This window comes from Oculina patagonica, chromosome 3 (assembly GCF_052425735.1).
Source record: "Oculina patagonica isolate OP01 chromosome 3, crgOcupat, whole genome shotgun sequence".
Taxonomy (NCBI): domain Eukaryota; kingdom Metazoa; phylum Cnidaria; class Anthozoa; order Scleractinia; family Oculinidae; genus Oculina; species Oculina patagonica.
In genome coordinates, this window is record NC_135760.1 from 28,418,137 (window position 1) to 28,430,707 (window position 12,571).

General features: G+C 36.2%; 2 protein-coding genes across 2 annotated transcripts in view; one reads left to right on the forward strand and one right to left on the reverse strand.

Moving 5' to 3' along the window:
• LOC144647380 (uncharacterized) overlaps positions 1-12,571 on the forward strand; it is a 308,906-nt gene that overhangs the window by 79,062 nt on the left and 217,273 nt on the right. The window lies entirely within an intron of this gene.
• LOC144645921 (protein strawberry notch homolog 1-like) overlaps positions 1-12,571 on the reverse strand; it is a 161,662-nt gene that overhangs the window by 47,170 nt on the left and 101,921 nt on the right. Inside the window, exons 22-26 of the mRNA XM_078505435.1 lie at positions 8,820-9,020; positions 7,290-7,510; positions 4,888-5,019; positions 3,450-3,515; positions 2,192-2,261 (exon numbers count right to left, since the gene is read on the reverse strand). Of these exons, the coding sequence (XP_078361561.1) occupies positions 2,192-2,261; positions 3,450-3,515; positions 4,888-5,019; positions 7,290-7,510; positions 8,820-9,020 (690 nt within the window). The remainder of the gene's footprint in view (positions 1-2,191; positions 2,262-3,449; positions 3,516-4,887; positions 5,020-7,289; positions 7,511-8,819; positions 9,021-12,571) is intronic.

The following is a 12,571-nucleotide window of genomic DNA, read 5'->3' on the forward strand; positions in this document are numbered from 1 at the left end:
AAACAGTCCAACGAATTTAAAAAAACAAACGCTTGTCATCGCTTGTAAACTACAAGAGCAATTTACAAGTCATAAGTCACTTGTAAGCTTCGAAGACAAGTTGTTACCGGCTTTATTAATGGAGAAAAACACGTCATCTATTGAGCAAAGAAGTAGAAGAACTGTTACGAGACAGAATTAGATGAAATTTGACGTTAAAATTCATGCGACTTCAGATAGATGTGTTTGCAGAGCATGGCAGGGCCAAGAGGACAGGCGATAGGAGCTATTGCAGTATTTTCTTTAGATCTGTGAATACGAGTGAGTCGATGTCGCAATGATGGGAAATGGACTAAACGACACTTTAAAAAGAATACCAAGATTTCTCCATTATTTTGTCATTAAGTACAAAGAGGACATTACTTTACGGTCTGATGATATGCATATGACGACCCCTAAGAGGGCTCAGTGTGAATGAATTGAGAAAACTTTCAGAGGTAAAAGAACAAGAAGCTCTTAGAGCTTAAAACTGCGCTGGTCACGTGACCACCCTAGGGGGAGTCATGTGAGGGGGAACGGGGCATCCAGGGTCGTATTAAATTCCCGTATAAAGATTGAATAACTCGCTCCGAAAATGAAAAATTTCGAGCAAGTAATTTATCAAATTTGAGAAGAACACAAGAGCTGCTTTTTTCTGAGTGGGAATTCCCCGGGGAATTTATTTACCAATGACGTAAATCTTGCAAGTCGGGACATGTTTGTCTCAGATTTCAGATATTCTCTAGATGACACAGCTCTTAAAATACAAAGCGCTTAAAAATCGAATATTTCACACTTAACATGGTTAAGCGCTTTTTGAAAAATCTATAAAAGGGCTCGATAGATTTTCTTTAAACTTTTAGCACGGAAGCTCAATTATGTAAAGAATTTTATAGTGTTTGTGTCCCGGCTCATTTATTATATCTACGCAAAAAGTACAATCTGAAACATTTTTGCGATTTATTCGAAATCAAACATCTAGAATCTTTTAATTTTTGAATATTTTACTTGCAGTACATCATGGTTTAAGATGCTGGTATTAGTTTTTAAGCTGCAAGTCTGATTCACGCGAACATCAGGTTTTACTGATTTGGTGGTTTTCTGTTTATCGTTGCCATGGAAATATCGATTACCTTAAAATATATATCAAACTAAACTTCAATCTAAAACCAATATATGGTGTAATTTCCAAATCGATCCGAGTCAGGGAAGATCATTTAAAGGCCAATTGCAACTTGAAGGTATGGCCCAGAAAAAACTGTATCGAGCCACCTTAAAAAAGTGATACAACTCCAAAATAAGCAACATGAATTTATTGACTTCCATCATCTTGATATAACTTCCCCAAGACTTTTTTATCTGCATTGACTTATTCATTGTTTGGACTCTCTAGGTTCTTAAGTTCGTGCAGTGTTGCACTTCCTTCTCCTTGTCTGTTACGTTGTTTGGCCTTTCTTGTGACAGTTTACGATGAGGATAGAAAAACTATCATTTTATTTTCCTTCACGAGCTGTGGTATAAAACAGTAACTTTTGTGTTTTTTACAACATGCCATCAAAATATCGAGTAAAATTACTATGCACTGAATTACTTTGCACTTGTAAAAACAAGCAAAATCGCGTCATTTACAACTGCATGGCTAGTTGTAACTTATGCACCTATCAATGTTAAGCCCAGAGGGGGGGGGTCGGCCTAACCACGGGAATTTGATCGTGAGGCAGGTCCCCAGGGTAGGGATTTTGATCGTACGTGATGGCCCCAGGGTAGGGATTTTTGTCATATATAGAAGGTTTGAAGGACATTTGACCACTTTTCATGGGGATTTTGACCAATTATTTTGTCCCGGGGGTGGGGAATTTGACATTTTTTTATAGAAAATGTCAAAATCCCCACCCCTTGCCCGACCCCCCCCCCCCCCGGGCTTAACATTGATAGGTGCATTACACGTGTAGTAAGACTCGCGCTACACATGTAAATTCCGGTGTTTGAAATTTTTTTATTGATTTCTTGTATTACCAGTAACAAGTCGGACTATACATGCGGTTTTTACAAGTGTAAAAACTACAAGTGTAATTTATTTACTGAACTGACCCCTGGCCTCACATCGTACCAAAATATGCTATGGATTGTTTAGCAAAAGTGACAGTGATGAAGATTCCAGAAAATGTCTTACCAAACTGTTGAATGGCTTTGTCTGCACTCCAAGGTAGTTCGAGGGTTATATGAACACGCCTACGTTGATTCTGAAGAAAAGAACAAAGGAAGCGATTCTTTTCCCGTCTACATAATATATAGCTAGTTCTTTGGTGGCCTTTGCTTAATACTAAATTTATGCAATGACACCATTTAACGTTTGGATTTTGGGAGGGATATCAATAAATGCAATGTTGTTGTGTCTATTTTTATTGCTTATTGGTTAAAAATTTGTAATTGACATACAGTCAACTCTCGCCTTGCGGACACCCCGCTATTGCAGACACTTGCTATTACGGACAAAATCCAGATCCCGGGCAAAGAGGTTTGACTGGAAATCACTCCCGCTATTGCGGACTCTCGCTATAACGGACACTAAACGACACCCCGAGTGTGTCCGCTATAACGAGAGTTGACTGTAGCTATAATTGTTATTGTTGTCTTAGGCTTCACCCTCTTCTTCCGTTTCTTGGGAGAACACGGGCAGTAATTCTGACCTATGTCAGTGAAAATTGTATAAATTGTCCAGGATGGTGGTACAGACCACAGTAAATTGGCAAATTTAGTTATGACCTATCGTATTTACTCGAATAAGTGCTGCAGCGCCTATTAAAAATTTTCGCACCTCAAGTGTGGCGCTTATTTGAGGGTGGCACTTATTTAAAAATTGGTTACCACAAACATTCTATATGAAACTTCTGCAGTAACTAAAAGAAGAGACTTTTGATGGTCAGTATTCGCCTCTTACAGAAGAGAGTTGTTTTGCTTGCTGACCCAACAAAGTTCACGGCCTTGGCAACGTTAACAAAAGAATGGGCGAGCGGTATAAAGTATAATAACTTGAACTGCAAAACATCGCTTTTGATGAAAAGGAATTTCCAAAGCTGTTTTTGAGTTGCTTTGTAGTGCTATTTTAAGTTATACGTAATTCCTCGAATAAGCGCCGCACTGGGCCTGCGGCCTGGGCCTTGTCATGAGAACCAAAATTTTTCACATCAGTGATACAAGTAACCAAAATTTTTATTGTTTTGCGTGCTGAAGCTCTACTATAAAGAAAGAGAAACAAGTGGACAGCAAAAATCAGTCCACAACAGGCTGTGCAGAACCTGATTTTGCATGCATAGTGATCATATACATGTACATTGTGTCCTGTTATACAAACTGTCATCTACATTTACTTAAACTTATGCTCGAGTCATGGATTACTTCCTTGAATCATAGAAATGCACTTTAAATACCTTGGCCCTTCTGTCTGCCTGCAGGGAAATACCCGAACTTGCAGCTTCTGATATGATAGCAATATTCTGAAAAACAGAGTTAAAATGTGCATAACTTGAAATGGAAACTTAAGTCATTTAAAGCCTATAATATTAATTCAGACACACTATACAGGAAAATATATTATTTTATATACCGGGTATATTATATTTATTACAAATAGATGATATTACGGTACATGGTTGCGCGGAGATATGAAATTTATCTTCAAGTGTTCAAATCAATATCTTACGAGTGAACGCAGCGAACCAGTGAGATATCAATTGAAACAGAAGAAGTTAAATTTCATATCTCCAAGCAACCATGTAATATTCTATTTATTATATAAACCTACTAATTACAATGTTTTTGGCAATTTTCCAAAGATTTCCAACCATTTTCCAAAGATTTTCAAAATGTTGTCCAAAAGTCATACAAATGTTCATAGTTCATAGTTTCTCAGCGAGAGAATGGTATTTCACTCTAGTTTATATAATAAATTATTATGTTTATTATCAATTATATTTCTTTTGATTTCCTCAAGGTCTTTAGTTCAATAATTCTATTTTTTTATTTTAAACTGCCCTTTCTAGCTGATACAGATGTAGTCATTTTTCTGTTCTTTTTTTTGTCGGTCATTTTTAGCTTTGTTTGATCATAACTTAGCATACGGTAATTTATTAGCATAAAGTAAGTTAATTATCTTATCGGATCTTAACTATTTTTTTCTCAATAATTTGTAAAGTGCATACGATCATTTTGTCATGAAGTACACACTAAATAAGCTAATAAATAATAATAATTACTATTAACATTATTATTATTACTGTATAGTGGAACCTCGATATAACAAAGGGCCAAGGGACTGGCAAAATGTGTTTGCAATAATGAGGTTTTGTTATATCAAGGTACTTTCTCATACATTTTACTATTACTGGGACGAAGAATGTCGTTCGTTATATCAAGGACTTCATTATATAGAGGTTCGTAATATCGAGGTTGCACTGTATTATTATTATTATTATTATTATTATTATTACCGTAGTAGTATTAATTTGAGAACCAACAAGTGCTCTAATCACCATGATAACATAGTAACATAGTAACAATGAAATTCCTGAACAATATGAACGATAAGCCTATATTTCAACTCATTACCCGCATGTGTATTAAAAAGTGCCCTGTTTTTATATTTTCTTCTTAAATTATAACATTTTTATACTGTATATACTTATATTGGACATCCCAGATGGGCCCCTATGGATACCAGCCTCATTGCTGAATGGGCTTCCCTGGTTAAATAAAGTTTATTACTTATTTACTTACTTACTTACTTCCTGTTAATAAACTAAACAAGGGAATGTTCAACAGCAATTTAAAGGTTAATAGGAAGCAATTTAATCAACATGTATGACATACCTTCTCACCATCCATGAATCTTCTTTTCTCAGCGATATTGAGTAGCTCTAGAGGAACATCTTGTTTGCTTCTTGACTGATAGCTAACAGTTCCATCACCATTACTCACAATACGGCCCTTCCTTCCTGTCATCTAATAGGTAATAAAAATTGCTATAAGCTTTTCTTCTCCTTGCTGTAACAGATGGTGATTATTAACAATAATTATTGTCTTGACCATGATCATTCCATAATCAATATTGGGAAGAACTCTAGTCTGAAATGGATTATCTTTATCACATTGGCAGAGTCCTTCCTTTCGGAGTGTCCCTTACAACATGAAAATATTGATTTGTTTTAACACTTGAAATATGTGGAGTTTACTGCACAAAGGAGTATTGTATACCACAGAGAAATGATTTTAGAATAGCTTTTACATGTAATTAGGTTTAAGTTTTCTTGATATTTACTTATAAATAAAGCTTCCTATTTGTTTTCGTGTTAAATATTTGAATTGTTATATCTTTTTTAGCTTTTAGATAGATTGAAGAGTACATATTGTAAGTATTTTAGTATTCTCTAACATAGTGTTTAGCATTTTTTAACTTATGTTATGTTAATATTTGATCATATTAACATGTATAATTTGCACACTACAAGTATTAAATATTATTATTATTATGATGTGTAAACTCTTCTTATGATTAGTCATTTCTTAATGTTTACATTGTACTTGGATTACAAAGAATGCAGTTGTGCTCATCACTCCAAAACTTGACAATTATGTTCAAGTTGTCTGCATATTTGAAAAGAGCGCTCTCAACTCCTAAGGAAGATGTTGAAAAGGTAAAGGCTGTTTTTAACACTCCATTGGGTTGCTCCCCTATTAAAGTTCTTCCATTCGCCATAGAAGGTATCATATATCACCCTGTTTTCTAGAAAGGCCCACATGCTTCATGGAATCAAAAGCTTTGCTAAAATCCATACTTCCTCAGCTACATAATTATGTGGGAGTTTTTGTATTTACAGCACAAACTTTAACTGTATAATACACTTGTATATAGATTTAGGCAAGCCTAACAGCGGAGCTCCCCATTTATTTATTTTTTACTGAAGTTAAAAATGTTTCCATTCTGCCATGATAGGCCTGTGCAGGATAAATTAATAAATCGATCATGGTTAAAATAAATTTCTTACGGTACAACAAAAATAATAATCTCGAGGCAGAATAACTCATGGCCTAAAAATTAATGTTAATTCTCTGCTTTCTAAGAATAGAAAGAAATGTAAATGCTTGCCCATAGGTGCAAGACAAATTTAAATCGATCATGGTTAAAATGAATTTCTTACGGTACAACATAAATAATAATCTTGAGGCAGAATAACTCATGGCCTAAAAATTAATGTTAATTCTCTGCTTTCTAAGAAAAGAAAGAAATGTAAAATGCTTGCCCATAGGTGCAAGACAAATTTAAATTTCTTACGGTACAACATAAATAATAATCTCGAGGCAGAATAACTCATGGCCTAAAAATTAATGTTAATTCTCTGCTTTCTAAGAAAAGAAAGAAATGTAAAATGCTTGCCCATAGGTGCAAGACAAATTTAAATCGATCATGGTTAAAATGAATGTCTTACGGTACAACAAAAATAATAATCTCGAGGCAGAACAACTCACGGCCAGAGAAGTCAATATATTTCTGGGACAGATATTTCCGTCTCACTTTTCTTGCTTGTATTTGTCTTAACATCGGTGCGCTCAAATGGGTTCCTCACGTATGCAAATTTAAAACTTTAATATCTGGGATAGAATCGGTGGTCATTTTTTATTTCTTACCGTTTGCACAGTTTAATGTGGGAGTTTTTGTATTTACAGCACCTAAACTATCCACTTTAACTGAATATCATGGTCAAAAATGCAATTGACACGAGAAATCATTTTAGCTATGCAATCATACACCCTTGATAGATGACAAAACTACCAAATAATCTGTGGCTCACACAAATTGTACAAATGAAGATGGCAATGTATGACAATAATTATTTACAAATTATCATGTACATGGTGATTATATTATTATTCCCAACTGAATAACAAGGAGTGACTTTTAAAAATGACAAGTGGCAAGCGCCTTTTAGTTTAACTTGTAAGATTATGCATCCCTAGCAGTCGAGCATGCCTGCGATTCAGGCATGAGTTCTCTGTTGACATGCTCCAAGTTCATCATTTTCCCTTATTTTTGGCATTCTTTATTCTATTTATTATTGACAAGAGCACTCTGTTAATCTGTTATATAATTTTAAAGCCTTGTGAGTGGTGCTCACATTCATTTGTGTGTTTGCTTACAGCGAATAGAAAAACCCTTGTGCTTTTGTAGAAAGCGCAGAAATCCTCTCTCTAAAAGAGTACGTCTATTATCTCACCTCTGCAACATTGTCTGGTCCTCCAAGGTCATCTATTAGTTCATCTAAAGTGTTTGGAGGTAAAACTCGGGCGAGGATCTCCAGTTTTTTTAGTAATTCTATTTTCATAGTTCTGCACAAGTCAGCAGCAGAGTTTAAAGGCACTGCTGGGCTAGTTGTTGATGACATTAAACTGGAAAGGGCTGGAGCACTGGCTGAGTGGTGAAGACATTTAAGGCGACCTGCAGATAAAGAAACATTCGTAACAAAGTAGTCAATACCTTTGTTATTGAAGTACCAGATTGATGATTGCATGAGGAAGAGTTTCAGTACCCCATAAATGTTGAATGAATTGAGTAAGAATCCCCTTTGAAACATCCCACATTTCACCAGGTTTTGTCTTTACCTTTTCAATAATGAAAAATGCGTGGGGTGATTGAGGTTCTCAAGTATAAGCATCTCAAGCTTCAATTAAAGTCGGTATGGTGCAGGATCAATAATTTATTGGAATTCTTTAACTCTTTCAGTGCTAAAGTCGACTTTTGTCGACATTTGGAAGAGCAGTCAATGAACCACTTGTGACGTCATCAATTTGAAAATCAACAGATTTTGGCGATAAGCATCTGAAAAGGCTAGGTTTGGCCTTTTCAAAGAACTATTCATTTTGCGTATCGGTCTCATCCTGAAGATCAGAGCTAATCGAGAAAAAGTCAATCACTTTTTGGTGCAAAATCGGTGCTTAAACAGGCCAAAACACAAAGATTGAGGTCCTCTTTTCAGGGTTTACCAGTGTTTTAATCAAAACTTTTTTGGTCTAAAGGAAAGACGAATACAGTAGAAAGAAGTGGAAATAACAAAGCCGAGAAAAACGAAAGGAAAAGGAGCAAAAAAAAAAAAATGGAAACGATTTATATGCGCATGCGCCAAAGTACAATTTTGTACATTTTTCCATGGAATCTTCGTCAAAAGCTTGCTGCATCGTGGAAAAGTGCTTTTTAAGCAAAGTTAAGGGAAATTCAGGATCGTAGCATCAAAAATTCAGTTTAACGGTAAAAAACCCTGTTTTTGGAGAAATTTAGCACTGAAAGGGTTAAACAAAATTCCCAATTTTTTAGACACCTCTTTAATTCGCATTATTTTGACAACTTTCTGATGGGCTCTGTGTGTATCGCAGAGTTACCTTACAAGCAGTAAAACCTTACGCAGCTAATCCGGCAATAGATGGGGGCTTAATGATCAAAACTGTTGTATGATGGACTCTAGATAAAGTGGTCAGTGTCTCTCCACTCAGAAAAATGGGGGCAACCAGACAAAATACCAGGGGGAACCAGCAAAGGACTAGTGCCACATTCTAGCTAGGAGAATAGCTACACTCCTGGCTGGTTTATGTTGCAGAAGCCATAGGTATAACCTGGCACTGCCAGCTGCCCTTCTGGTTCCTCCTAGTATCCCTAAGATGAGAATTCCACCTCAAAACATGTGAGCTTTTGTCCAACCAAACAGAACCCAGCAGAAATAAAGTAAAAGTAAAAAAGAAACATTATTGGTTACCAAGAGAAGTCCACGAATCCTGGGTTTCCAGCCCATTAGGCTGTTTGGCTTTCTGAGTGGGGATACTCCATGGAAGGCTGCCTATTTTGAGACCAGCAGCAGCCAGAGCACTGTAGCTTGGGTCAGCTGTAGTTATATCGGGACTTCCTGTTTGTGATTTGCTTTTGGAATTTTTCTTGGTCTTGCGATGCAGCCATGGGTCTAAAAAAATATTAGTTTTTTTTTACTTGGGGGAAGGGGTACCACATTAACTATAATCTGGGAAGAACTTTTAACTTCAAAAAAGAGCTCTTCAAGCCACGACTGCAATATTTTCACCAAGTTTTAAATTAAGTTTTCATTCCTTGAAAATATGTGAGCAGCAGGTGATTCAAACATTTCTTTGATGCACATGATAACAGATAAACGGCGGAATGTCTATTACATTGATATAACATAGTTTCGTCTTATGTGACTTGGTATGTCTCATGAAAATATTGAAGATCCGATGCCAGGATTCATTGTAAGAAGGAAAAAGCGTTCTCTGGTAAATATTTTAAAAATTATTAGCTTTCGACAGCCAGACTGCTGTCTTCGACAGATAAAAATGAAGTGATAAAATGGACCTAAAAATTTGAATATGACTAGCGAATCGCATAAATTAAAAAGTTTAAGGTATGTGTAAAAGAATGTTAAAAGAATGCTAAAAGTGTATAAATTACTGTTTGTTTAAAAGAATGTTATATTGTCCTGGCAGAGTGCACGAATTGTTGTCGGCCTCGACCGTTTTTGCTGTGTGCCACGATTCTAATGTCTTTCTAATGCGAATGTTGCCCTTGTCAATTATCTCCACATTGTCAAAGTCGATGGCGTGATCATAAGTCCAAGCATGTTTCGCTACATTGGAGCCTTTAGCACATTGTTAAGTATTCCTGATATGTTCTTTTCGCCGTGTACTAAACGATCTTTTTGACTCGTCGATGTAACTCCAGGGACAAGACGCACAAGGGATTTTGTAAACAACATTGCACTGGTCGTCGACCCAAGGTCGAAACTTGGAAACAGGGAACTCTTGTTGTAGTGTCTTGATTGGTTTGTTGGTTACTCGGATATCGTGACTTTTGAGAATTCTTGTAAGAGGTTCGGTAATGCCTTTGATGTAAGGAAGGACCGCCCCTTAAGAAAAAGTCTTCCCTGTAGAAACCCTGTGGGAGCCCAGTGGAATCCTGTTTACAGCCCTTTTTAGTTTTTTACAAGGCTGAAAACTAGATGTGGCAGGGTTGTAGCAGGGCTGCAATATAACCTGAGTTAAGAGGAGCAGAGCTGTGACAGGGCTGTAAAGATTAAATGCAAAGTACAACAGGGTTGTAACATGACTGTGAAGATATACATGCATAACAACAGGGTTTAAACAGGGCTGCCAAGTCATACACAGGTAGTAGAACAGGGTTGCAAAATGGCTGTAAGTTATGTTGCACAATACCCGGGTTATAATACTGCACGATAACAAGCAGGGCTGTGTTGTAAGTGGGTTCTAGCAGGGCTGTGAAATTTATATTGAGGGATTTTAGCTTAAAAAAAGGTAACGTTTGCATATTGATCGTTCTTATAAACAAGTCATGACATGTGTAAGTCTTACATCCGTGTACACATGCATCTGCTCAGTTAGCGACTAATCAGCTTTAGAGCCGACGAGGCAGTTAAAACAATGAAAAAAATTGAATGAACATAGCTATTAAAGCTTGATTATTTTATTTGCTGTTTCTGTAAATGTTGTTTGCTTCAACAAGCTCTGTACCCTTTGTCATATGAAATTGAGGGTCTTAATATCAAACGGAAAAATCAAAGAATAAAATAGAACCTTTCCTCAGCTTACAAACTTAGTATACTTTATTCCGGTATCATTGGTCTAAATGGATGTTTCCACTTAAATTAAGTTAAAATAAATGTCTTCGCCAAAAATACAGACAGGTACGAAGAATAAAACGCATTATTGTATTTATATTTGGCTCGGCGGCCACTTGAGTTCAAGGATTGTAAAATGTAATAACATTGTGGCAGCTCGCCGTTCGTTCTGCGTGCCACATGTAAATTAGACGTTGGATTGAAACTACAGCACACACTTACCCGGCTCATTGCCTTTGTAAACAGGTTATGTCATTCATTCTTTAGTTTCTTGCTTTATTAATAAATATCAGCAGCTTTCAGTAATATTCCATTTACGTCCATATTTTGCGGGCGGTGATGCCGAAACAGTCCGCCACACAAAAGTCTGTCAAGTCTGCCGCTGTCTGCAGTTTCTTGCATTTGCTCTTTGAAAGTATGATCTCTGGGTTTAAGTTTCGTTAGATTGCACGCCAAAAATCAAATCGGTTTGTTCATGTCAGTATAATCCTGGATAGTAAAAATCCTTAATATAAAGAAAATGTTTGTTTTCAAAGACATATTTCCAAACATGCATGTGCATGCTTTCATTCGATTTTCGTGACAACACAAACTGAAACGTGATCTCTGACATATGAGACATTTTAATCTAATTGGTCACCTTTGAAAAACGTGTTCAGTTACTTGACCGTTTCTTTAGCGGGAATCATCTCTTCTGTTTCTTCATGTGCAGTTTATGTTGGTAAAGCTCAACTCCTTCCTTTCTGCTGCCGGATAAAGGGAAACCGAAAAAAGATTTCCCACAGCGTTGCAAACAATGTAATTACCTGACGTCTTTACATGGTCTGTGGAATCATGGTGGAATGCGTAGCGACGCCGTCGCTTTGTCCTGAAAGTGTTTCGAAGTTCGAAACAGTTGTACGCGTGAAATGAAGGTCTCATCAGCAATCGTGTTCAGCTACAAATTATTTTATTACTGCAAGAAATGGAACAGGCCAACGATCGATCTTTGCATCGGTTTGTGGAATGCGAAGCGACGCTGTCTCTTTGTCCTGAAATGTTTCTATGTTTGAAACGGTTGTACATTTGTACGCGTGAAATGAAGTAGTATCATCAGCAATTATATTGTGTTCAGCTATAATTTTATTACCACAAGAAATGGAACACCAAACAATCGATCAAGTAAGAGGTGAGCACATTTAAACAGTTTGTATACATGAAAACAAATTAAATGAACACGGCAATCACAATCGCGTGCGAAGACCGTTGGTCATGCGATCAAAGACATGGAGTATCGCATGTTAACCACAACCAACTTTCTATCTCAAGTTAGATTCGTTTATTTACATGTAACTGTAGAGACAAAGAATAGCCATAAAGGTGAATACAAAGGTTAGTTACATCGCATAAACTCCACAGAATTAGTTATAATAACACATTTCCAGATATTTCGGTTTCAGCCCTTAATTTTAATTTCAGTTCCTACATGTATGAAGTTCTATTCAGTAAATTCCAAGTAAGAGTAAGATAAGAGTTCCAGGATAGATCTTTTTCCAAAAATTTCTAAGAAAGCTTAAGTAATTGTGCACTTCATTTATACATGTAACTTAACAAATTAGAGCAAAAAAAAGTCAAATATATAAATAGCATTTGAGTTTCAAATGAACACTAACAAAGCAAAGCACTGTCACGAAGCGAATTTGTTGACATTGACTTGTACTGAGTAGATAAAATAAAACTTGCATAATTGTGAATGTATGCTCATTTATCAAAGCAAGCTTAATATATATTTCTTTTGGCAATTCAAACTATTGTTAATTTTCTGGCAATGCATGTATGTTGATTTGTGCGGCAAAACATTAATTTTGAGGGAGGTTTTAGTATACAAG